This window comes from Apodemus sylvaticus, chromosome 2, assembly GCF_947179515.1.
Source record: "Apodemus sylvaticus chromosome 2, mApoSyl1.1, whole genome shotgun sequence".
Classification (NCBI taxonomy): Eukaryota; Metazoa; Chordata; class Mammalia; order Rodentia; family Muridae; genus Apodemus; species Apodemus sylvaticus.
In genome coordinates this window covers 70,859,639-70,886,171 of record NC_067473.1, presented here as the reverse complement: position 1 = coordinate 70,886,171, position 26,533 = coordinate 70,859,639, and the positions used below count along the sequence as shown (strand labels likewise).

The 26,533-nt window shown below is 35.4% G+C and overlaps 1 protein-coding gene across 1 annotated transcript in view; it reads right to left on the bottom strand.

Moving 5' to 3' along the window:
* Positions 1-26,533, bottom strand: part of Cntnap2 (contactin associated protein 2) — a 1,662,736-nt gene that overhangs the window by 1,259,108 nt on the left and 377,095 nt on the right. Inside the window, exons 6-8 of the mRNA XM_052172851.1 lie at positions 21,129-21,313; positions 13,322-13,465; positions 9,035-9,299 (exon numbers count right to left, since the gene is read on the bottom strand). Of these exons, the coding sequence (XP_052028811.1) occupies positions 9,035-9,299; positions 13,322-13,465; positions 21,129-21,313 (594 nt within the window). The remainder of the gene's footprint in view (positions 1-9,034; positions 9,300-13,321; positions 13,466-21,128; positions 21,314-26,533) is intronic.

The window sequence follows — 26,533 nt, the reverse complement described above, 5'->3', positions numbered from 1 at the left end:
ATTTTAATATATCTGGTTACACCATATTTACAACTCTATAGATGCTATAGATGGGATACTGTTCCATCCATGCTTAATTAAGTCTAAGAGCTGGAGCAGTTGAATGCACTTTTCTATTTTTCCATTTCCAACCTTCTTCCCCTGATAAACTACATGTCATGAATGCTTCACTTTATGTATGGCAATACATGGTAGGAGTCTGATGGCATAAAAGACAGAAGGAAGGAAAGTATTTTCTGGATCAACTCAGCGTTTCAGAGTTTGAGATGGTACAAATTTATGCTAAAAGAGGTTATCAGTATGGTCAATAGGAGTTTGTCTTATGTCTGTAGTATGGGGGTTTAAAACATAATGCAAGGAATAGGAAAGGGAGAAATATACAGGGGACGCAGAGGTGAGCAGTGATCCAGTGTTTAAGTAAGAGAACTTCAGGTCTTTATTAAAGGTAACAAGACCAGCCTCTACACAGAGCTACTTCATTTAATATGCAGTTTCTGAATGGATTCTAGAGAGAGTTAAGAGTACTAAAACATAGCCCTGAAGAGCATATATTAATAGAAAAAGTAGATGTGAAAAGATTATCAGCATCTTTCAGGAAATGTCAGATGCTAATAAGTGCTATAGCAATGATATGAGATGAATTTTAATTGTAGAAATTGGATCAGGAGGAGTAAGTAGGAAAATAGCAGTTGGAGAGGAGAAAGAAAACTCTGAAGCAATGTAGAGGTTTAGCCATCGGAAAATGCGTCCATGTTTTTGGCTGCAAAGGCTTCAAGAGAAAGATATAAAAATAACAAGACTCATGAAATTGAACTACTGTATAAGGCAGAGCCAGGTATATATCCAGTTCAGCTCTCCATCTCCAATATTGCCCCTATGTTTTTAGAAACAAAGTAAGGAGACTAAGAAATTTTTTACAGCTGAGTAAGTATCATCATAGGCATCCAGATCATTATGCCAAAGATTTTCATCAATTTACCGGTTCCCCAATCTTTTCCCTAGATCAGTCAGAGATTCTTAACCCAACCAGGCCCATTTCCACATATATGGAATACATGGACATAAATGTCATATAGCAATAATTACTAATCAATTCATATGCTTTCCAGAAAGGGAAGGGATCATAGATACCTATATCTCATGTTCAGAATTTCTGGTTAGCACCAAGTCCCTGTAGTGCTCCTTATGTTGAGGTTAATGAGGAGTTGGGAGCATGGGAAAGGGAATTTCCTATCCAAAGCCTCTGCTATGTTCCTCCAGACTACTGAAATCAGGAACTACCAATGCCTCTTTGCCTGACTACTATGATTTGTTAACCATCCGTAAGTTACTCGAAGTAAGAATATTTAAACTTAATTAAATTGTCTTTCTTTTCTGAAAATCTATATTGCTTGAGTTCATGATTGCTAAACTCCTGGAAATAAAAATTCAGTTTTTACACTTTAAAAGCTTTTTGTTAATTTGTAGTCTCATAGACTGTACTTTGATCATATCCACTCACCTCCCTAGACCTCCTCATTCCCCACGCACCTGACTTTTTGTCAGCATTGAGTCCATTTAGTGCTGTGGGTAGACTCTCGGATGCATGGCCAGCCATTCACTGAAGCACGGAGCCTACACATGCTTTAGAAAAATAACTCTTCCTATTCCTATGACATCAATGACTAATAGTTTCTAAGAGGCAAACACAAGGGTCTACAGCTGGCCAAGGAGAAGAGTAAGAGACTTTGGAGAGGACTGTGTAGAACACCCATACCACACCACTCTCTCTTCTCAGGGATCAGGCATCACTGCAGAAGAGGGGATGGAAAGACTGTAAGAGTCATAAGAGGAATGATTACAACAAAGCAATGATTTCCAGATAGAACAGGGCAATTGAACACGTAAGCTCACATCTGTTTTGACATCATAGACAAGACCTAAAAATACTCAAACCAGAAAAAAAAGTGCAACTCATAGTCTTTAGGGAATGTAGAAAAAGAAATAGTCCTGGCGAAATTAACTTTTTTTTTTATGTCTTCTCCCATTCTTATTTTTCTTGTTTTTATTTGATATTCAGCTACATACCTATATGTGCATAACTTCCAAGTTTCCGATATATACCTTTTGCTGATGTTCATTTTTATTCTCCTAGTTTTACTGACAATAGAGAATTTATTTTACTTTGTTAGCTATTTTCAGACCAAACTGACTTTTTTACAACATGGCCTGGCTAAACTCAGCATTACCACCCCATTTCACCCACTGTAGTTTATTTATATTTTATGCTATTTGCAATTGTGAAACTTATCATAATTCAAATGTGTTTTATTTACCACCTCTGAAGAAAGAAAAATCACTACTTTACAAATCTTATGGAAAGTAAAACAGGTGGGACAACCTAGGTGTTATAAATTAAACAATCCCCTTTGCTTGGTAACTAATAAGTGAGTGGCTAATATCACAAAACTACATCAGCCTTTCCCTTCTTCATATCATCTTGGGATATAACTGCATCTGTTGTGAAAATCACACCAGCATGCAATGAAGTATGAATAAAAGTAGATTTCTACTCAGCTTGCATGACAGCACAGTGCTGCTGATGGTGATTAAAGCTACTCAAAACGCAGGAGCAGCAGAGGATGTGGCAGTGCTACCGGATTCCCACACCAATGTTCTGGACTCCCCTATAAAAGACACTCATGCAATATTATGTTTAATATGCCTTAATCAGCTCGATGGCTGGGTCACCCCAAACATCCACATGGCTAATATCCCCCCTCTGATATTCCTCAGTTATTACTTACTAAAATATCTATTCCATCCTTACTGCCCTAGACCCAGCAGAGGATGGGGTTCTGGGGCTGCTCTCTCCCAGCTCTTACATGATTGCTGTGCTCTCTCTTCTGAGGCTCTCAAGCTTGCTAGATCCTTTCCCTGCATAGTGTTTCTCTTTTCTCTCTCTCTCAGTCCCCTTTCCTGGGACCATGCCCAGCCATTGGATCCTGGCAACTTTATTTACCAGTTAGAATAAACTGAGGGCAAATACCCTCAGCATCTTACATACAGATTCTCAGGCAATTTTGGGAACCCAAACAACATAATGCAAGTGTTAGACCAAAGCCATGACACAAAGGCACAGTGGAAGTATAGACAGACATAACAGAAGGTCAGTTGGATGAAGCTAGCTGGGAGCTAAAGACCATGTGCTCAATCTATTTTTACTTGGTACCATGTGGCTTTCACAGAAAGTCTATTTGTGAATTGGGGAAAATAAAATCAGCCGTGTGTATTATAGATATTTCTAAAGACATCTGCATTCATATCTATAGATCTTTATAAATATCCATACTACTTATTAGAGTGATTGCTCCATGCATAAATGTTTACCTGGATCTCAGTATGTAGCTCATGCATGCTTTCCGCCTTGTAATGCTTCTGGCTGACTTTACACACATGTGCCACGGTGTCTGGCTTTTTAAACCATCTTGTAAGTACTGTTTAAAGTTGAACTATGGAACCAAGTATGAGTTACTAATTTCCCATTCACTTTGATATAAAGCACTCATGTAACTCATTTGGAGTATATAAAATACTTTTTAGTCTTACATTTAAAATATTACAATTTTTAAATTTTAAGTTAAAATTATTTCCCACTTCTCTTTCCTCTCACTAACTCCCTCCATTCCTTCTTAAATTCATGACCTCCTTTTCTTCATATATCACACACATAAGCACAAAAACATATTCTACTGAATTCTTTTAGTGTTGCTTGAGTTGATATGGTTTTAGGACTGATGTCTGAGTGTAGATAACCAATTTGGGGGCTCATCCTTGAGAAAAACTACTCCTCTATATTATTTTTACATCATATTCTATTATTTTTGTCCACACATATGTACATAGATACCATGACATAGGCATGGCTCAGAATAAATTGTAAGATTCAGTTCTTTTCCTCCACCATGTGGGTCCTGAGGTCCTGAGAATCTGCCGCAGGTGCTTTACTCTCTGAGACATCTCATTCTCCCTATGTTTTTTTTTTTAGGTTTCTTAGGGAATGGTGAAGTATAATATTATAGAGCTGAAAATCTATTGAGAGTAAGCAAATAAACAGAAAAAATATTTTTAAGAGACATCTGAACATTTGAAACTAAACAGTAGTATATGGAGAAATGTTAATGGGTTAGCCAAGTTTTAAAATGTTCACAAAAAGTTAAGAGAAAGGATATTTTGCTGCTTGACTGTACAATGATTGGCCCACAGCAAGTGCATCTGCTCAGATTGAACTGGGAGATTCTCAGCAATCCTCAGCTGCTCCCTGCTCACACCAAATGAATAAACCATCTCCTCTGCCCACAACATACCCAGATAAGACGCAAAGGTCTCCAAAGAAATTTTACTAAGAAAGACAAATAAATGAAACAGCTCCACAAAAATGTTCTCTAGAGATAGAAATACAAACAAAGGTGATACTTTCAGAATTCAGACTTTTGAAGCAGTTCATATTTTTGAACTATCATTCTATAATTGAAGCAAAATCTATATAAACAAATCTAGGTACTTTGCATAGTAGGGTCTAATAAAACACTGGTTTATAGGAGAAAATATGGAAAAATGATTTTTCTGAAAGGCTTTCTTTACTCTTGCACTGAATAAAAAAATTGCTGAAAGTTTAAGATAAGTAATTAACAGGAATCACATTTACATTATCAAATTCACAGAATATATATATTCTGTGAAATCATAGTTTATAATTTTATGAGTATAGGATACCACAGCTTATTATTCTGAGAATTAATATTTGGTTTCATAATAGTGACATATGCTGAAATAAAAAAATATTTCAGATAAACAGTAAATCTAAAAGACTTTATATTATTCACTTCTATTTTCTATTCATTTGCTATCTATATACTGTTGTAGTACATGTCCAGAAGATACAGCTAATTTTCAAAAATGGAAAATGGATTAAATAACTGCAGGCTTCTTTGAAAGCTTTGAAACATTCCAATTCTTCTGATTATGTGACAGATGTGTAGGTCTGTGTTGGCCAAAGTGCACTTTGGGGATGAATTTATTGTTTTGGGTGACGATCGTTTCAATTATTTTAATGGAAAAAGAAAATAGAAATTTTCAAAATAATCATAGCACATTAAAAATGTCAAAATGAATTTCACTTCATAAACTTTACATCAATAGATATTGTGTGTGAGTGTGACCAAAGTTGCTGCTTTACTATGCTTTGACCCAAATCATTTGAAACACACTAATCATTCTGGTCCACCTAACCTAGAGCTATGAATATGAAAGGCAAAATTAAAAGATTCCCCATAGAGAACAGATGTTGCCTCACGGGCCAATTTTTAGAGAAGATTTCTCATGTTCCACCATTTTTTATTATTGCATAAATATACACATCCATACATCAATGGAAACTATGATTAGTTTTAAGAAATATGCTGCACAGATTTTCTAAAATTGGCCTTGTAACTTAGAAAATATTTCCATTGAAAGGTAACTCAGCCTACACATTTGAGATTGCCTAGTTTCCATACATTTATGTATTGAGTGCGCACCATGGACTGCCAGGAATGCAAAGGGTCATCATGACTTGGAGGAGAAGGAGCAAGGCAAGTGGGGGCCATGTTGATTGTCCTCTTAGCTGGAAGATTTGCTTTAGACCGATATAAGAGCTAGGTTGTAAAAGACAAACAAAGGGAGCTTGGATCAACTGATCTCCTTCACCATGAACACAGAATTTATTAATGGTTATCAGAAAGAAGTTACACGTGTTTAACGGCTGTGTCTGAGAAACTTTGAATTGACCTTTCAATGCCTTGCTTTGTATGCATCCAACAAAGTACTACTGGTCGCTATTTTTCTATTTTTTTGTGTTTAAAAATGTTTGCAACAAGGTATTCTGCAAATGAAGCACAATGGATTGATATTGTCAGATTCTCATGCTAGTAAGAGTAGAGGTAATGAGATACATGTATATTTCCTTTATTAAACCAAACAACATATTTTTTGGCTCCCTTGTCAGTGTTATTGCAAATAGTCAGTGATTTCTATACTTAATTGAATTTGGTAAGATGTTGATGAAATTATATCTTATGAAATAAGATTCAACATTTTAAGTTTTAAAGTTATTTTATTTTAGATTTTGAACGTGTTTATGTGCACATATGTGTTATTGTGTGTGAGTCTGTATTTGGGTCACATTCATGCATGTGCTGTGCATGTGGAGGCCAAAAGCTAATGTTAGGTTTCTTCGTCAATTGTTCTCCATCTAATATTTTGAGAAAAAAAAATTGTCACTACATTAGAAGTTTGTCAGTTTGGCCACAGTAGTTGACCAGCAAGTCCCAGGAACCATCTTGTTTTGTTTCCACAGAACTATCAATAATATATCAAGAAATATCACAGCCATCAAACCTGGCATTTTTTATGTGTCCTTGGAATATACATTCAGTTCTTCTTGCTTTCATGTTAGACACTCCACCAGTTGAGACATTATCTGGATAAAATGTAATTTTAATGGACATTTTTCTGCTTCTGACACTTGGTTTTTGAAAATATGCATAATCATAACATGGCTTTCATTTTAAGTACATATATAGGGAAATACAAATTTGAAACTGTTCATAGAGTTAAAAGTAAGACTTTAAAATATTCAGATTTCATCAGTTTCCTTTAAGTTAGACATTTTCCTTTGCTAAATTGATAAATATTCTAAAGTCCATTTCTATATCTTTAAGACAATTAATTAAGGTCAATTAGATGTATTTACAAAAACATTAATTATTGATTTATGGATTAATATTTATACAGTCTTTTAGTTTGATTTCTAAATTTAATCTTCACTTTTGCACACTGTTTAAGTTAGATAAGAACATCGTGGAGACCTAAGATAGACTAAATCAAATGGACAAGTTTAATAATCACTGTGTTAAAATATTATTATTTCCATCAAAATGATTCTGTTACATGTAAACACATCAGCAAGTTGGTTTGCTTAAATAATGCCAGGAGGGAGGACTATATGCTAACACTTTTATGTGTTTAGCTATTAGAAAAGAGCCTTTAATCCTGACAGTAGATTGCTTTTCGACAATATAAATCATTTATGTATATTTGTTTTATCTTATTCTGGGTCTCTAGATATTTTCTGTTTACTCTGAACTTCCCCAGCTGAGCTTACCAGAGAAGAAAATTATAAAATTTGGTTGATTTATCATTTCAACTAACTTGCAGGAAAAATTAGAAAATAATAATGTAAAATCAGAATACAGACAGGAGTGCCTTGGTATTTCAATCATCCACATGCAGCTCTTCAGAACAGTGACCAGCGGTTCTTTGAAGAGGTGAAGGCCATGGGGCCAGTCCTAACAGATGCACAGTGCCCGTTGTGTGAGGAGATAGAGCTCTTTCAGTGGAACATCTGATTGACAGCTAGTGCAACAAGTTAATGCTGAAATTGTGTAACCTTCCTGGAACATCTCTTTCAAATGATGTTATAAAAGCTCAGGATAGGAACAGAATATGTCTGGTCTCAGCCCTGGAGGAGATTGAAGCCTAGAGCAGTGATGAAGAAATGATATGAACTAAGTAATTGTGTGTTAGAGAGGATGTCAGGTGGCTGCACTTCGCTTGTAGAATGACCATGTCCTATTACAAAATGCAAAGGAATCCACACACCTGGTTTATTTGTCATGACCTCCTCTCTTCTAATTGGCACATCTGTACGAAGTGCTCAGTAAATGCTCCTTCCTCTCTCTAATATATTTCAGAATTGCTATTTGCAAATTAGACATCACTGTTTTCTCTGCTCCCTGAATGAAAGATGCCCAGCTGCTTTATGTTCCTGCTGTCATCACAGAGCATACCATGAAATTGTTAGCCAGGCCAAACTTTTCCATCTCTGTTGGTTTTATTTGGCATTTTGTTTAAAACATCAACATGTAACTAATGCTCCTGTTTCAGGAAAGAAATAGAAAAACTTGTTTTAAAATGCTGTTTAAAAATTCCACCTTGCACCTAGGTTTTTCTTGGTTCATAGTGTGTCACTTTGCAGTGTCATCTTTCACAATACTACAGTCATCTAAAAATATGTCAGGACTGTTAAGTCTCAACTTATAATATACCCTAAGCTTAAGCTTATGATATCATAAGAATACTTACAACAGTGCCCAATGAAGTCGAGCCTGCCTTTCTTCAGTGGAAATATATACTATGATATTCTGCTTTCAATTCACCCCTTGCTAATTTTTTCTAACATATGGCATATATATGTTTAGGAGTAACACTTTGGAGTTTTGATTGAGGCAATTAACCTACTGATTTAAATAGATAATTATCTTGTAACTAATAGTAAGAGACACTTGAATCCCCATGAGATCAAATATGCCAAACACTGTCATGTCACTACAAATATTTGATTTTATACATAAAGCAATAATGCCAAGGAATATCAATTTCTCTACTAAGTATGATATAGCATCTAGAAAATTGGTTCTCAACATTTCTAAGTTGCAACACTTTAATACAGTTCCTCATGTTGTATATACATTTACATAACTATAATTCATAACTGTAACTTGCTACTGTTATGAATCATCATGTAAATATCTGATACAAAGAATATTTGATACATGAGCCTAAGGCAATCACAACAGCTTGAGAACTTCTGGTCTAGAAGGATTAGAAGATACTTGTCATATAACTCAAGGTCAACCAACTTTCCTCTTTGCTCACACACTGTGCTTACATCACTTCTCCATTTCTCATAAGTAGAATATAGTGTAATGAAGAAAACGTTAAAATTTCAAATAGAAGTATAAACATGAGTCTGTAATGCTAGTTTATGAAAGAAGAAAAAAGGAAAGAAAGAGAGAGGGGTAAGGAGGGAGGGAAAGAGGGAGGGGAGAGAGAGAGAGAGAGAGAGAGAGAGAGAGAGAGAGAGAGAGAGAGAGAGAAGAGAGAGATCGATCAACCTCATCTTTGGGACCATTGACAGCAATTTCAGAAGCAAATATAAGCAGATGACACCCACCTGAAGAGATGTCGATTTGGCTTGTCTTGGTCTGTGTGGTGTTTATGTGGACGCCCACTTTGCTCTCCACAAGGTCAATCTCCACATTTCCCAAGTTATCTGCAAAGTGACTGAAGAGCAAGAGACCGCTGGGGTTCCAAGTCCTAAACTGGAAACTGACTGAAAACAGGTCCTGATTAAGCCTGCCAGGTACCTCCAGGTAGCTTGTAGCATTGAAGAAGACGGGTACTGTGTAGGGCTCCACACAAGAGAAACTCAGATTCCCCTGCAAGCAAACAAACATCTGCATGAGGCTACTGACAAAGAACTGGTTCTACAAAGCAGTCTTTAAACCTGTACTAAACGTAAGGGCTAGCACCTCAGCCTGAGGTGCATGCATGGATTTTCCTGGAACTTACTGGAGTGTTAGACCCAATAAACGCAATAGTTGGACTTCTAGTTCACAGTGTAGCAAGCAACACCAGCCAAAAGACAGACACTTTACCTGCCTGCTGTGATGGGGAGGCCACATTATGGCTTTCTTACAGCTTTTAAGAAAATTGTCTTCTTTCACATGTTTAGGAATTTGAGGATGGTATTCTCTGTCTCTCTCTATGATATACATATATATATATACATATATATATATACTTGTTTATATATGTATATACATATGTACATAATGTGCATATATATATACTACATATATGTATATATACATACATACATATATATATACATACATACACACACACACACACATATATATATATACATATACATATATATATATATATATATACTATATATAACCTCCCCAATGCCTACCCATTCCATTGTAGTCCATTAACTATTAAATTTGAAACAAATTGTCTTATTGTCTTCTTAAGGTAACATTTAAATTCACTTCCTAATTAATCTTTTAAAATATGTTTGTCTCTCCATGGACAAGAACTGCTTCTGCAGAGCAACTGAGGCATTATAATTAAGCATTTGCCTGTTTTATAGTTCAAGGGTTGTGTCCTAGACAATTACAGAGTATTTCTGAGTGAGAGTGCTTACTGGTAAGTTAGTGCATCAGGAGGATGTGGATGTGAGAAGACAGGAAGTCTGCAGGAGCTGAGTGAATATCACTGAAACAACAGCTACTAATCATTTTGAGTAATTTCTTATAAAATGTTCACTTTGAAGGGATGTTTCCAAAATGTTGTATTGTACAATTTTTTCTTGGGTTTTCTTTATATGTGTAGATTTTTCTACAAAATTATTCTGTAGCTGTCCACAAATAACTAGTTAAAGATAAAATACACTTATAGATAACATATATAAGTATGTATGTGTGTATGTATATATGTGTGTATGTATGTATGTATGTGTGCATGTATATGTGTACATGTATGTGTATGTTTACATGTTTGTATATAATGTATACATATGACTCTTGGGTCTTCTCTAGTTTCAACATTCATTGTTGTTATAGTTGTCTTGGTAATGAGCTTCCATTGGTTGGTACTCTGTAACTTGAGTACCAAATGGATACATCTCAGGATCAACACTAAGTAAGGTCTAGTTAGAACTATTCTACTTATTAAAATTGCAAATAATAGGATGATATTCTTATTATTTTGATTTACACCTTTTTCCTGAAGCATCAGTTTCTGAGAACTATGAAAAGACTCTTGTACCATTTATTCAATGCTTAAAAAGTACAAAAGAAGTGTATGTATGTGTGTGTATGTGTATACACATAACATATGGAATGAGTGTGTTAGTGGGAGTGAATAGTATGTGAGATACATGTTTAAGTGTTTTTATGTGATCACATACTCTGGCATATGTGCTTATAGCACATAGCCAATTTACATAATATAGAAAGTCTTTGTGCTTGTATGCTTATTGTTTTGCTAGTACATGTGTCTGTAAATATACCAATATACATATATTACATGCTTGTCTTTATGCATTATTGCATGTGGCATATGTATGTGTATTTGCACATGTATATAATACATAGCGAATATGTGTGTGTTTGTGTGTGTGTGTTTCTATGTGGTATATGTATATGTGTGTATTACATTGTGTATATTGGTTAGTATTTTGCTCCCACAGACTCATATATTTGAATTTTTTTTTTTTTTGCTGATAGTGTGTTTGAAAGGATTGTGGTAAGTGTGGCCTTGTCAGAGGAAAGAATTGCATCACTGAGGTTGGGCTTAGATGTTTCAAAAAGCTATGTCTTCAGAACAGGATTTAATTATCAATTACTGATCCAGATCAATGTTCCTGCTCTGTTTCTCACCATGATGATAATGGATCAACCATGTGAAACTTTAAGCAAGCCCCCAATTAAATACTTCTGTTATAAGGGTTACCTTGGTCAAGGTCCCTTCACAGCAATAGAACAGTGACTAAGACAGTAGGTTTATGTTTGTGCATAGTATGTGCAATGTGCGGTGGTGGCATGCATGGTATATGATGTGTGTTAGTGTGTGTATTTGCAGTTATATAATATATGAAGTGTGTATGTGTGTTTGTGTTTAGTATAGGGGTTGTATGTATGAGTGAATGTGTGAGTATATGCATAATAGAAGCATTATGAGAAACAATATAGACTTATGAAAGAATCCATGACACTTATGGGGCCACTACATAGAGTCTATAATCTATACTTGTCACTTAGAGTCACCTTGGAAATTTGTTATCTCAGGTTAAATCGTGAAATGTATAATTTAGAAAGTGCTTGTGTTTTTTTTTAATTTATTTACATTCCAACCAATGCCCCACCTCCCTGTCCCCCTTCCCACAGTTCCTCATCCCATTCCTCCTCCCCTTGTCTCCCAGTGGGTGCTCCCCTCCACTAGGCATTCCCCTTCCCTGGTACCTCAAGTCTCTAGAGGATTAGGCACATCTTCTCCCACTGAGGCCTGACCAGGAAATCCTCTGTTATACATGCACCATGGGCTTCTGGCCAGCGGGTATATGCTTCCTAGTTGGTGGTTCAGTCTCTGGGAGCTCCCTGTGGTCTGGGTTTGCTGAGACTGCTGGTCTTCCTATGTGGTCGCCCTCCCCTTCAGCTTCTTCAGTCCTATCCTACTTCAACCATAGGGGTCCCTGACTTCAGTCCAATGGTGGGTGTAAGCATCTGTGTCTGTCTCAGTCAGCTGCTGTGTGTCCCTGGGTATTGCAGACTTCCTGGGAGACAGGTAGGCTGTTGAGTTTGGGACGGTATCGAGTCAGCTAAGCTGGCCCAGGTGGAGAAGCAGACTGAACATTCATATTTTCTTATGATATCATCTCACATTACAGTGGATATCTGTAATACCTTATCACAGTGTTGCTTTATGATAAAGTTATCTTTCTCTAACTCTATACTTTATTACTTAAAGTGGGCCAAATCTCAGTGTTTCACTATTGGTGTAAATTCCTCACTATGTTTAAGGGAAATCTTTAAACAGAATCATTTGCTTTAAACTAGCTTTACAGTAGTTTTACTTGTACTGAAATCTGCTTATTGAGTTAGAGATATTCATTTATCTAGGTATTCTTTTGATTTTTGTCATTGTCAAATGTGAGCTCAAATTTGGGAAAACAGGACCATCAGAATGCTTTCAGAGGCTGTATGAAGAGTTGAGGAATTCTTTCATTTGGTAGCTTTCAAGGGCATGGCCCTTATAATCTCAAGAACCCACTCCCACGTGGCAGTGCTTGATGAGAAAATAGTTCCTGGTCTGGCAGAGCCATAGAGAAGCCCCATGATAAATATTTGATAGTGTCTTTGGGCTACCCAGAAGTACATAGAGAGGCAGGATGCTGAAACATCCCTACTATTGTTGCTCTCCAAGCAATCTGAAATCGGTCTCCACAGGATCCTGAAGAAATGCAATGTGAACTTTTGTGGCTCTCATTCTCCCCCTCCCCCCCAAAATACATTTTTTTTAAAAATTTAAGGCATTATTTAATTATTATTATGATACCCCTGTTATATAATTTAAATGTTCTTCATTGACAGTTAAATATATGTGTATAGTTAATTATGATTACCGTCCTTATCTTCTCAAATCTCCCTCCACTACGTTAGCCTGTCTCCCTTTTACTAAGTCTTTTTTTTTTTTTTTCAGTGTAAAATCACTGGACACACTAGCTGGCTTGACTCAGTTAATGTGAATTTTGAGTATGTCAAGTATCTACACATTGTTGGGCAATGTCTGCTTACATTACTTAACTGAAACCTAATAGTGTTTGTTGTTCTACAACAAACCTATGTTTGTTGTTGTTCAATGCTCCTCGATGACTATTTTGAAATCTTACCACATTTGATGGTTCTAATTTCTTTCTTCGGGCAAGATCGGTAATATTGACACCATTGTAGTTGATGCTTTCCATGCAGCCCTTAAAGCTCTTCCGATTACTGGAACTTGGCTTGCCAGAGAAAGGTATGCCTCCAAATGTTATCTTTAAGAAAAAAAATAAATATAATATTTACATTTTCTTACAATAAATGACACAAAATTATAAATGCAACTAATGTCAGGTACCTTTATTTCAGTAAAGTTATGCAAACATAATATGTTGCCTACAAAAATATTTTGCTCATTATATTATGTTATTGCTGAAAAGCATAATGAAATCATTAATTCCAATAATTAGATTATAACTTTTCCAATAAATTGGCAAACATTGCTTGCATTTTTTTAAAGAATGAAGGCATTTTATAAATTGTCTTGAGAGGATTTTAGAAAGATTTTATCTAGGAACATTATTTTATCAAGGAATATTAAAACTATATTTTCATATTTATCATTCAAAGGCATGTTATCAATAAATGCCTATAGTAATCTCAAGACAACCAGAACTAATATAATAAGCTGATAAAAGTGTAGCCTAAAGCAAGGAATACTGTACTGACTCTCTGGAGGTTTTGTGAAGTCTAAGGATTCTTTGAGTCAAAGGTTCATTAAAATTATTTTAAGTAGAAAATAGTTGAAAAATACCATTAGTGTATGGCTTAGGGACTTTTTGGGACACAAGGGGTGTAAGTTGAACAGTTTGTACATTTTACAGATCTTGAAGACTTTAAGGACTAAGGCTTATCCTTCTAAAAGTGCTCCATTGAGTATAACTGCTTCTAGAGGATATGGGTTTTTATCCTGTTTTGCATCAGTTTTAAGTTCTGTATCTCGATATGGATAACACAAAATTATACTTTATCAGTACTGAAAGCAATATTCACTAGTAATAGTGCATTAATGAATAAATGTATGATTGCAGCTATAATGTCAACTTCTATAGAGTCAATTTTTTCAATGCAATTATTTTAAATTTTCCCTTACAGTTTTTAATATAAAAGCAATTGTTGAGACATTCTTGAAAGTGAAGACTTTATATTAGATATAAGGCAAGGATGTGCTACATTCCAGGAGGTAAACGAGTAAATTATGTTCCATTATTTGGTGTTCTGGTATTTAAAATGCTTAATTAGTTTTAGAGAAAAAGACAAATTAATGGTGGTTCATGACACAATGTTTTTAAGAAGGCCCCATTTAAAATAAAATTAACTATTATAAGTCATGTTCAGCTGAATATAGACCACATTCAATGATTCATACATGAGAGTAGAATTTAAGAATAAATTAAAATATGTAGGAAATAATTAGGAATCTACAACATGAAAATATAGGGCAGTAGAAAACTGTAGAAGTATTAAGAGAATATTTGAAAGCTACAGTGATCTAGCCTATCCAGGTTTTATGAAGTCGATCCTGATACCAAAGACAATGACTATAATGTTAAAATGAAATGCTGAGTAGCTGAGTACAGTTCCTTTTGTTGATTACTCTTAAGGGTTTCATAGTAATACAACTTATTTTTTCTTTTTAATATTTATTATTAACATTATTGGATGTGTGTGTGTGTGTGTTCATATGGACATTCTGTGACACATATGTAGGGGTTAGAAGACAACTTGTGGAGTAGATTCTCTCATTCCATCATGTGGTTCCTAGGGGTGAAAACTTTGTTACTCAAGCTTGTCAGCAAGTATCTTTTTTTTAAGTTGTATATGTTTTTTTATTTATTTGATATATTTTTTTATTTACATTTCCAATGATTTCCCCTTTTCTGGCTCCCCACTCCCTGAAAGTATCTTTACTTGCCAAGCTTTGCCACTTCCTCCTGTGTGTAGAGCTACCAGCACTACATTTCAAATGTGTTGCTAAGCTTGTTTCACATTACGGATTTTTTCCTCTGTGCACATGGTTTCTTTAATCAGGGAATTTGTTTGACCATCGTGATGCTGATTCATATGCACCATACATTTCTCCCATCGATAATCAGGGAGCCATGTTCAGTTCTTGGAAGCACAGTGATGAGGCATAGCAGTCCTAGAGGATGCTTAGCAGGGAAGTGAGCACTAAGCCAGTTTTCTTAGGGAATCAATCACATATTAGTTTGCCATTTACTTTTCTAGCCATAAATTGTTGTTCAAATGAAGGTCTGAGATCATAACATTTTACAGTATTCTAAAATTGTGATGATAGAACACTTTGCAGTAGTTAGATTTAAAATTATGTCCGGGAGTTTCTGTAGTCTTAGTTAAAATACTACCACCTTTAAGCCTTATTTAGTAACCATTTAATTGACAACAAGGTATTTGCAAAGTATAGCAGATGCTGACAGACAGCTCTACTGTACTTTCTCTATACCCTTCTACACGTGGGGTAATAATTTCTCCAGTTAACTGTATCATACACAAGTCAGCATATTTATCATTTACCAACCTCCTTAGGAGTTGGTTGGTTTTACATTATTTCATTAGTAGGACATATGTCACCCTAAGATAATTAAAGAGGGAAGAAAGAGACTTTAATCCTATCTTCCTTCCTGCTGATAAATAATAAATAATAAATATCATAATATAAATGTTCTTCTTGATGTAATTTGCCATGGGTGTAAAAAATAATGCAAGAGAAAAGGAAACTGCAGTGAAATGGCAATTGTAAACAGAGCTAACTGTAAAGAATTTTATATACTTTCATGTGAAAGAGACAAACATGCATGTGTTATGGAAGCATATAAATATGTTATCTGTGTACATATATATACACAGAGACACACACAGACACAGACCCACACACAGACACACATTTGTTGTTTCATCATATCATCTCAAAAGAAATATGATCTTGTTTTCTTTTTTTTTTTTTTTCTCTGAGACAGGGTTTCTCGGTGTAGCCCTGGCTGTCCTGGAACTCACTCTGTTGACCACGCTGGCCTCGAACTCAGAAATCTGCCAGCCTCTGCCTCCCAAGTGCTGGGATTAAAGGTGTGCACCACCACCACTCTTGTTTCACTGCCCGGCTTGTTTTCTTATTATATTAAGGGGATATGAATTACTCATGTTACACAATACGTGAAGGTTGAAAGGGATTCAAACCCAGGCTTTCAGCTCTTCTGGTGGGTTAAGTTTCAATATTCTCTACACCTACAGTTCATATATAGTCTCCCCCCAGAACCAAACAAAAACAAAACAAAAAACTGCTGGCAAGAATCACTCTGTCCTACCCAATCAGAGCTGTGATGTAAAAGACCATGCTGTATCATGCAAATCACTGTAGGTCACATTTGACTAAAGAACAGAATTGAGGCAAACACTGAATTACTGACATGTTCTTCAGTTTCCTTGTCTCCGAGGAAAACAAAATATGTATTTCTTCAATCTCAGGTTACCGTCTGGTTAACAGTTGACTGCTGATAGTGATCTCCATACTTCATGATATAATAACATGATAGAGGAGACAGGGAAAATTTGGGGCTACTTTTATACACAGTAGCAATGTCAACATTGAGACATGTCATAGGTACAAAGCTGCACCTCACATCTCTTTTGGTGGTACGCACTGAAGAGAATGGTAACATGTGTATTCAATCTACCCCAACAATGTCTGTTGGATCCTGCTTGTATTAACTGGCTCGTCAGGACTTGTGTTAAATAGAACCATTATTGAAACACAAGTTAGAGACTATTTGAATTAAACTATATAAACAAAATGTTAATATCTAATCTGAGATCATCTCCATGCTATGATATATGTTCTTAGGTTATTTACACAGCACTTATCCAACACAAGTACTCTGTTGTGTAATTGTGTGACATTTGTCATATTTTTAGAAGCCACACACTTAGAATCTGATTGATAACATGAAGTTCCCATAGCAAGTTATTTATACTATGAGAGTTAAAAAATCAAACCAGTGCATTCTCCCTTTTCCACTCCAGCAAAAGCTTCTTGAATCTTCACATACTAAGCCTCAATGACCTTTGCTTCAGAACACTTTGCAAGAATGAAAGTCAAGTAGTTTAAGGGGAAAGAACATGGTCTTTATGAACATAGTATTTAATAGTCACTATCAGAACTGCTGTCCAAACTTCCTTGATGTAAGAATATAGTAAGTAGAATCCTATTACACTGGCTGGTAATATTAACTTCAAGTCTAACCTAATTTACATTTTGTACACGTCATATTGGGGTCTATAAAAGAGATAGTCCTTTCATGTTCATAAAGACCATGTATATTTCTTTAAAGAACATAAAAGAGACAATAATTACTATGTAGTACAAAATACATATGTAAATACAACTGTCTTTGCTATGATACCCATGGTAATAAATGTTGTTTCGAAGATGAGAGTTACTGGGTATTACTTTATCAACTAACTCATCATTTTCAATGCATTTATATTTTTCACTACTACATTTTCTAATAGATCTGTCACACTCATTCAGATCAATATTGCTAAGGCCCCCAATCAAAGGTCTGTGTTGAGTGCAGAAGGTTTCGACACATTGTAAAATTCTAGATCCATTGTACTCAAGTGGAATGTGTTGTCTGTGCATGAATATGCACAGATTTTATCACAAACTCAATAGGGTCTGTGACCTCCAAATCTTTAATTATGGTTTTTGAAAATTGGAATTATGTTTGCCCATGGCTAATGCTTCAGGATGCTTCACTATTCTGTGATACTTCAAACTTTATTAATATAAGTCCAATAATTCATTTGTAAGTTCTGTCATACACTAGAGCAATAAGTCACAAGAGATGTGGTATCAACTTGCAGGAGATAAAAATTTCTTAGACTTTAACATTTTTAAACTTTAAAAAGAATTATTTTAGTTTTGAGATGATACTATAATTACATCAATTCTCCCTTCTGTTTCCTCTCTCCAAACCCTCTTATGTATTCCACTTGATCTCTTTCAAATTCATGGCTTCTTTTAATAATCATTTGGGGATGAATATTTTTGGAGAAAGAAATTTAGCCTTAAGCTTATATTTTTATGTTAATAAGTCTCCATTGACTTATAAAAATACATACCATAGCTATCAGTTCATACGTTTTACCTATAATTTTATGGTGCACATATTCTACAGTATTAAATCTTTATATATAGTTGTTGAGTAATACAAACATACACACATACACTCACACACACACACACACACACACACACACACTGCTCACAGATTTCTGCTTTCTAAAATGTAGATGCCAAGAAACAATAAGGTTTGAAACAATATTAGAGGGTATCCCAATATACATAAAATCTTCAAAAAATCATAATACTTGGTATAACATGGACACTATGTGAAACACTATTCATGGAATTTGACAGTCCTATATTAAGCCTTGCTCTGCTTAGACTCATGAATTTCTGTTGTGTTAAGGCTGGCAGCGAAATATACAATACAACAAATGACCAGGAAAAAAATGACAGTATTATATTAGACCCTGAATTTGAAAGAGTATTAAAGTACTCTCATTTTCTTCCTTACCATACTAGTATTTAGTAATTGGAAAATTTGTATTTTGAAATAGCTATCAAAGTTTTAGGACATAAATTTTCAGTTATTTGAGAAACTAGTGTTGGAATATTATAGAAGATTATTATATCATTACTAGTTCCATGAACTAAGAAAGTTTGGAGCCTCGAGCTGAGTAAAATGTCTTGTTTTTTATTTTGCTTAGATGCAATTCTGAAAATGTAGTGCTTTCTTACACCAATTACACATAACACTACAAACACTTTACCTCTATATATTATTAACAGATATGATGGACTATGGTAAATTACTCTGATAATTTATATAGAACATAATCAACTTGAATGTTATAAAATTATAACATATGTATATATACATATGTATAAATATGCATGTACATATTTACGTATATATTAAACATATAGGTGATCCGTTTTATTTCAAGAATATATATAAGCATATATAATGTATTTATTTATGTGGGTGAGCATTCAAATTCTCTATTATATTTGTGAGGGTTAGCATATAACTTGTAAAAATCCATATTCTTTTTTTTCTTTTTTTTTATTCGATATAATTTTTTATTTACATTTCAAATGATTTCCTCTTTTCTAGCCCTTCACTCCCCGAAAGTCCCGTAAGCCCCCTTCCCTTCCCCTGTCCTCCCACCCAACCCTTCCCACTTCCCCGTTCTGGTTTTGCCAAATACTGCTTCACTGAGTCTTTCCAGAACAAGGGGCCACTCCTCCTTTCTTCTTGTACTTCATTTGATGTGTGGATTATGTTTTGGGTATTCCAGTTTTCCAGGTTAATATCCACTTATTAGTGAGTGCATACCATGATTCACCTTTTGAGGTGAACACCTCACTTAGTATGATGTTCTCTAGCTCCATCCATTTGCCTAAGAATTTCATGAATTCATTTTTTCTAATGGCTGAATAGTACTCCATTGTGTATCCACTATGTAGACTTCCAGAATTTAATTTACGGTTCGGACTGAACCAGATTATTTAAATATACTTCATTATATAGAAATTAAAATGTAAAATATTCCATGTTTTCTTTAATTTCTTTTATGACAAAGATGTCTCAAAAATAAGAGTTTACTTAAGGACCAATCTATAATCATTAATTTATAAATAATGATATAAACTAGAATGATTTTTTTCATTATACTACAAAAATGAATGAACTTTCCATATGTTGCATACAGTATATTCTCATAAGTAATAGATGTTATATGTTATAGCCGGTTATGATGGTTGGAAGTAGGGCTCCACATAGAAAGGCTTTATATTTAGGGTGTTAAGAGATAGAAGGAGCTGTGGACTTTTAATAGCTGGAGGTCATGGTGAAGCAATTAACTCTCTCAAGCATACTTGTAAAGAGACTGTAGAACAGTTTAGAGGGATGGAGGGCAGCCAGAAAGTAAGATCTTCTAAACACAACAAGATCAATACACATGTGAAATCACTGAGACCGGGGCAGTGTGCACAGAGTCTGCACAGGTCTGCACCAAATGGAGCCCATGAACAGAGAAGGGGAAACACGTTCCCATCCCTAATCCAAAACCTGTTTCCAGTTAATGACTACTGTCAAAACAAACAAAAAAAACAACAAAAAAAAAAACAAAATCAACAACTTAGTTTTTTGTAAAGGAGTCTTACTGGGGGAAATTTGGTATATTTGTTCATATATGCATCTCTCTCTCTCTCTGTCTCTCTCTGTCTCTCTCTGTCTCTCTCTCTCTCTCTCTCTCTCTCTCTCTCTCTCTCTCTCTCTCTCTCTCTCTCTCTCCAAAGGTTCTTCGTGGCATGTATTATGAGTTTCAGTTTTCTGTGCAAATGAGTCGGTCTCTGCAACCTTTTCTATTTCTAGCCCCTTTTGGCTCCTTTACTTCTATTTGTTTCCTCCGATTCTGATGTGTCCATTTTGCTTTGCTTTATTTGATTTTTATTTCTTAGAAGACTGTTTGTTTTCTAATGGAAAGGATAAAGGGAGCAGAAGGATGTGGAGAGGAACTGGAAAGAGCAGAAAATGAGGAAACAATAATCATAATATATTGTGTGAGGAAAAAGCCATTTTGAATAAAAGGAAATATTAACAATCAAATATATATATATTTTATTTCCTATAATTACATATAAAATCTTTTAAATGAATTAGATTTAATGATAGTTTCTTTCTATAAAGAAGGAAGGGAAAAGGGCATGAGCAGTTACGTAATTAACGGTAAAGCAACAGTAGAGGATGAATTTTGTCCTCCATTACAATCCTAAATCCTCTTGTGTACCTCATAGTCCAAGTCCAGGTAGTCAAACTCTCCATTGGTGCGAAAATACTGCATGCTCCTGTCCAGGGTCAGGTTAATGCTGCGTCCCTGGCGCTCGATGAGTACTGAGTGCCAATGGTGATCATCCAGCAGGCTTCCAGATGTCACAGATGTGTGGCCATAGATGGGGCCAAGCTGGTTGCTTCCTGAGTAGTGAAAACAAAACAGAAATAAGATGTTCACTACACACAACACTGTGCATGGGGGCAGATCTTCACCTATGATGTGAAGTGAATATAAAAGTGAAGAGTTGTCTATTGAAGCTAGTGTAGGGCCATCAGGATTTTTACAGTGGATATAAATAAAAGCTGTTAACAGTGAGGAGAAGCCTTATCTCTTAAAAAGTAAACACAAACTTTTTGGACAGTGTTGTAAATTTTGTTAGTTTTAATGGGTATTGGAAGTTATCACATCATTGTCACATGGGCTCAAGTGCCTGAGGGCCTGAGAGTTGACAGTGCCACCATTAGTTTGATATTTAGATGGAGATAATCTGGTCACTGTTCTAAGTCTGGCTGAGGACATATAGAAAATAATTCTTCTTTTCTCATGCATGGTGATGGAATCAAAAGTGTCTGGGTGATAATGAAGTATGGGTATGAATGTATGTGTGCTCATGTGTATGTGTGTGTATTATATGTTTGTGTGTGTAGGCATGCATTATGGTTATATATGTGTTTGCAAGTGTGCATGCGTTTGTATAATCACATGTGTGTGTTTGTATGTGTGTAAATATGCGTGTGCTTCTGAATATGTATGCGTATATGCATAGGCATGCATGCATGGTCATATGGGAGTCTGTATGTGTGCATGTGTTTGTGTAATCCCCCATGGGTTTCTGTATGTAAGTATGTGTGTGTACCTGCATATATGCATGCATGCATGAATGTGTTCATCATTTTTGTGAGAGACCAGAAAGACAAGAGAATAAAAGAGGAATAACTCTTAAGTAGAAGACTGTCCTGAGTTTTATTGCTTGAAACACCCACACAATGAGTCTTAGTAGCAAGGCAGACACCTGCTAATGACGGATAGCACTAAAGAGTGGCAGTAGGTATTTGAGTAGATATATTTCTACTGCTGTTATAAATCTCAGTCTAACAATAAAACTTTGGAAGTGAACTACTTTTCAGTGAAATGGTAGTGAACTCTTTTTTCCTAGAATCCTAGAATAAGTGAAGTATTCCACAAAGATAATGTCATATTTCTATAAAACACAGTTGATTTTCAAAGGTTACTCTACATGTTTTATAAGAGAAAAGTAAAATGAAAACAGCTCTGAAAAATATAAATATCTTGGGTTGGAAATATAGCTCAGTGGATAAAATGGATACTTGCTGTCCTGGTGACATACTTAGTTGGATTCTATGTTGTAGTAGAAAGATTAGACTCCTACAGGCTCTTCTCTGACCTTCACACATAAGCAAACTGACATGCATATGTCATCTCCATGTATTCATGTAAAGTAAATTTAAGAATATACAAATTTTAAAAATATCATCTTTAGACACAAGGTATGCATATCCACACAGGTTCACCAATATTTTATAGATGCTTTTATTTGGGTTCTGATTCTGCCTTTGAACTATTCCCTTCCATTTCAAAGGGCCGTGTACTAAATATAGTTTCATGCCTTCCCTTGAGTCTCAAAACAAATAACTGTTCATGATTACCAATAAAGAATATTATGGAGAATTAATATGTAAAATGAAATGAAAATTGTTCTCTCCACTAAAAATAAGTTAATCTATTTTTATCCAGATGTTTTTCCATATACAACCATTTATGCATATATGCTGTACACATATTCGGGTATATATATTTAATGCAAAACCTTTGATATAATAGTCATTATTCTTGAGGGGGCTGAACAGTCTATTTGCTTCTTACTGTGCTACAGTGCAGCTGCCTCACTGGATAAAATATCTCTCCATGTGCAGTTCATTTGAAAATCAAGATAATATTATCACTCACTTGACTCTGAACAGCACACACCTTCCTGTACTCCCAATCTTTTCCAATGAGATCATTAAGTCTTTTGACCAACATTTAGGTTAGTTGAATAAGTGATAAGTAGATAAGTGAGTTGAAGTACTACATAGAGCAGTATCTCTCAACTGTCCTAACACTGCTACTATTTAATAAAGTTCCTCATGTTGTGGCTACACTTAACAATTAGATTATCTTTATAACTGCAATTTTACTATTGTTATGAATTGTAATTTAAATATCTCTGTTTTCTGACTATCTCAGGTGACCCACATAAAAGGGTCATTCTACCCCCAAAAGGGTCTGTATTCTCAGTTTAAGAACTGCTGATAAAGAGATTTAAAATAACATAGTTATCCTGAGATGCACAATAGTCATTGTGACTTTTGCCATAGTTAATCCCATGGGCTCTGACTACCAGTACTTAGTCCCTATTTAATGTCTACTCTAAGACATTATAAAACAGACAGGTATTGTGTTCATCTGCCATCACTAGGATGGTAGTGAAAATTTCTTCCAATTGTAATGTTGAGAATCGTTTCATTTTCATTAGTATTTCTGAATGTTATTTCAAATCTTCTATCTATGCTGGAAGAGTTACCTCACATTGATTTACTTGAGGGTTTGGTGTTCACTCTTCTCTGGATTTTATGCATTTCTCATATGCTTCTTCTCTCCAGCTCTGAAGAATCACTGCATGGTCATCTTGATCATGATCAGACACCTACCCTTATATCAGGACTCATTTACTGCCACATTGATCAGTCTCTTGACAGGGAGCTAAGTTCCCTGGCAGACTTTATTCACTACAGCACCAAAGACACTACTTGCTTTTTCAATTTGTCTCAATATCAAATAGACTATAGTAAACAAAACTTTTTGTTTGTTTGTTTGTACAAAAGTGCTAATCCCCCATTGTTCCAGATCAATTACCTAGTATTTTCCACTTATGTTTCTCTATGCACCAAGAGACAAGTCTTGAAATGCAGTATATTTCTTGTGCCCATGCTCATCTCCCAGTGTCACAACAAGCAGGGCTCAGTGGCCACTGGTATGTTAAGGCCAGGAGTTCTGGTTCCTCAACACTCAAAGTGGCATGATGGCAAGTTATATTTTATATACTTTAAATATCTTTTAATAATATACATTTAATAAAATAGAAGAACAAGTTCAGGTATTTTGGGGTGGAACAGGAATGAAGCCCTGAAGGCCATCAGAAGAATGGAATCAGGAAACCTTTGGAGGTAGGATGTGGAGGGCAGGGGCTCTAGAATATACCAGAGAGAAGCTGGGACTCAAAGGGAGGGACCTTGGAGAAAATGACAACAGCAGGGAGAGGAAAATTTTAGAGTCCACCTCTAGTAAAAAGACAGGGAATCAAGTAGATGGATGAGGTTGCTATCCTACAGTCAAAAACTGTGACCCAGAATTGTCCCTGTATAAAAGAACTGCAGGGACAAAAATGGATAAGAGACTGAGGGAAAGGAGGTCCAGTGACTGACCCAAATTGGGGTCCAGCTCAAGGGTAGGCTTCAAGGACTGACACTATTACTGATGCTATCATGTGCTTACAGACAGGAGCCTAGCATGGCTGCCCTGTGAAAGGCACAACAAGCAGGTGAATGTTTCAGATGCAGATATTTACATCCACACAATGGACAGAAGCCAGGGACCCCTGCATTTGAATTAGGGAAAGGCTGGAGGAAATTGAGGAGGAGGGGGTGACCACATAGGAAGATAGTAATTTAAACTAATCTGGAGCTCCAAGGTCTCTCAGATACCGAGCCACCACACAGGCAGCATACACTAGCTAATATGAGGCTCCCAACACATATACATCAGAAAATTACTGGGTCTTGACTCAGTGAGAGAGGAGAGCCTAACCCTTGAGAGACTTGAGGCTCTAAGGAGTGGGGAGATTTGTTGGGATGAGGGTGGGTGTGAGGACACACTCTTGGAGACCAGGGTGGAGAGGTGAGAGGGAGGGGAGGAGGAATGGGGTGAGGAATTGTCAGAGTGTAGACTAGGAGGGGAATAACTATTTGACTGTAAAAATAGATTAAATAATAATAGTAAGTATGTAAACTACTTCAAATGTCTGAAGCTATGTTGTAAGATGATTTTAACCTAAATATCTTTATTAGCAGAGTAGTAAAAATGATCATTTGTCACTTACACATAAACCCTGAAAAGACAGACTTACTAATTTTACAAAAGATATTATTTTCCATTTGTTTGTTATTCATATAGCTTATGTGATGGAGTATTTTGTATCTTTAATGTTTAGTTTTTCTATTCTATGTTGTCTTTTATATCCAATGCATATATTTTCTTTTAGGAGCTTGGAAATGCTATGGAGTGGTGTGATTGGATTTTTATGAATGACATTCAAATTGCATATATAACATTTACATATTCCTCAGCTTCACATGTACTTTATTTTAATGTGAAAAACAGTATTTTTGTATAAGTGTATGATTCTCATTTTCATCATTTTGTCTTTTGAATGTGGATGTTATATAGTCAAAGGTTTTTATGGCAGTGCCTTATTGCATACAAAAACCCTAATTAAATGTATGTTTTTAGACTTGACAAATAAGTTAACCCCCAGGACTCAAGACATCCTCAGAAAAGCCCAGAGGCTCGAGGTAATGTAGGATAGAGGAACCCAACTGGTAACGTCTTTCCTGACTATTTCAATTTTCAATTTTTTGCCTTTCTCTGGTGATGCATTTCACAAGTATGCTTTAGCTATTGCCTTGTGCAATCTGGAATTTTGATTTGATTGCTGTGTACATTTTCTTTAGCAATTTATGAATCTTGGATATGTTTAATAGTTAAGTTCAAGTATTTATTTCCACATCTTTTCCTCTTCACTTAAAAAACAAGTCCTAAGAATGTTCTCTTCATTCAGGATATAAATACCCTTTGTTTATGTAATAATTGGGGCAAATACTCTGTCTTGTTATTAACCCCTGTAGTTACTTCTACCCTCTTTTAATTTTTTTATTTCTGAAAATGACACTAAGCATTCCTTTAGTGACCAAGCCTAAATCCCAGGAGCCACGCTTGTGTGTATTCTCTTCTTCATGCTTCATACACAGTTCATTACAGGTCATGCTGAATTTACTGCTACCATAAGTCCTCAGAGGCATTGCTTTTTATCTCCACTGACATTTTTCAACAATGTCATCACAATCTCCAGACATGAATATATCATGTCGGACACATGTTGGTCTAGGCAGGACTTCCCGAGAGAGTCTCAATGAACATACAAGGTGAGCATCCACTAGCTCCTCATTCTTAATATGTAGGACATGTAGAATCAAAAACTCAGTTATGGACTACCATAACATTGAACATAGAACAAATGTCAC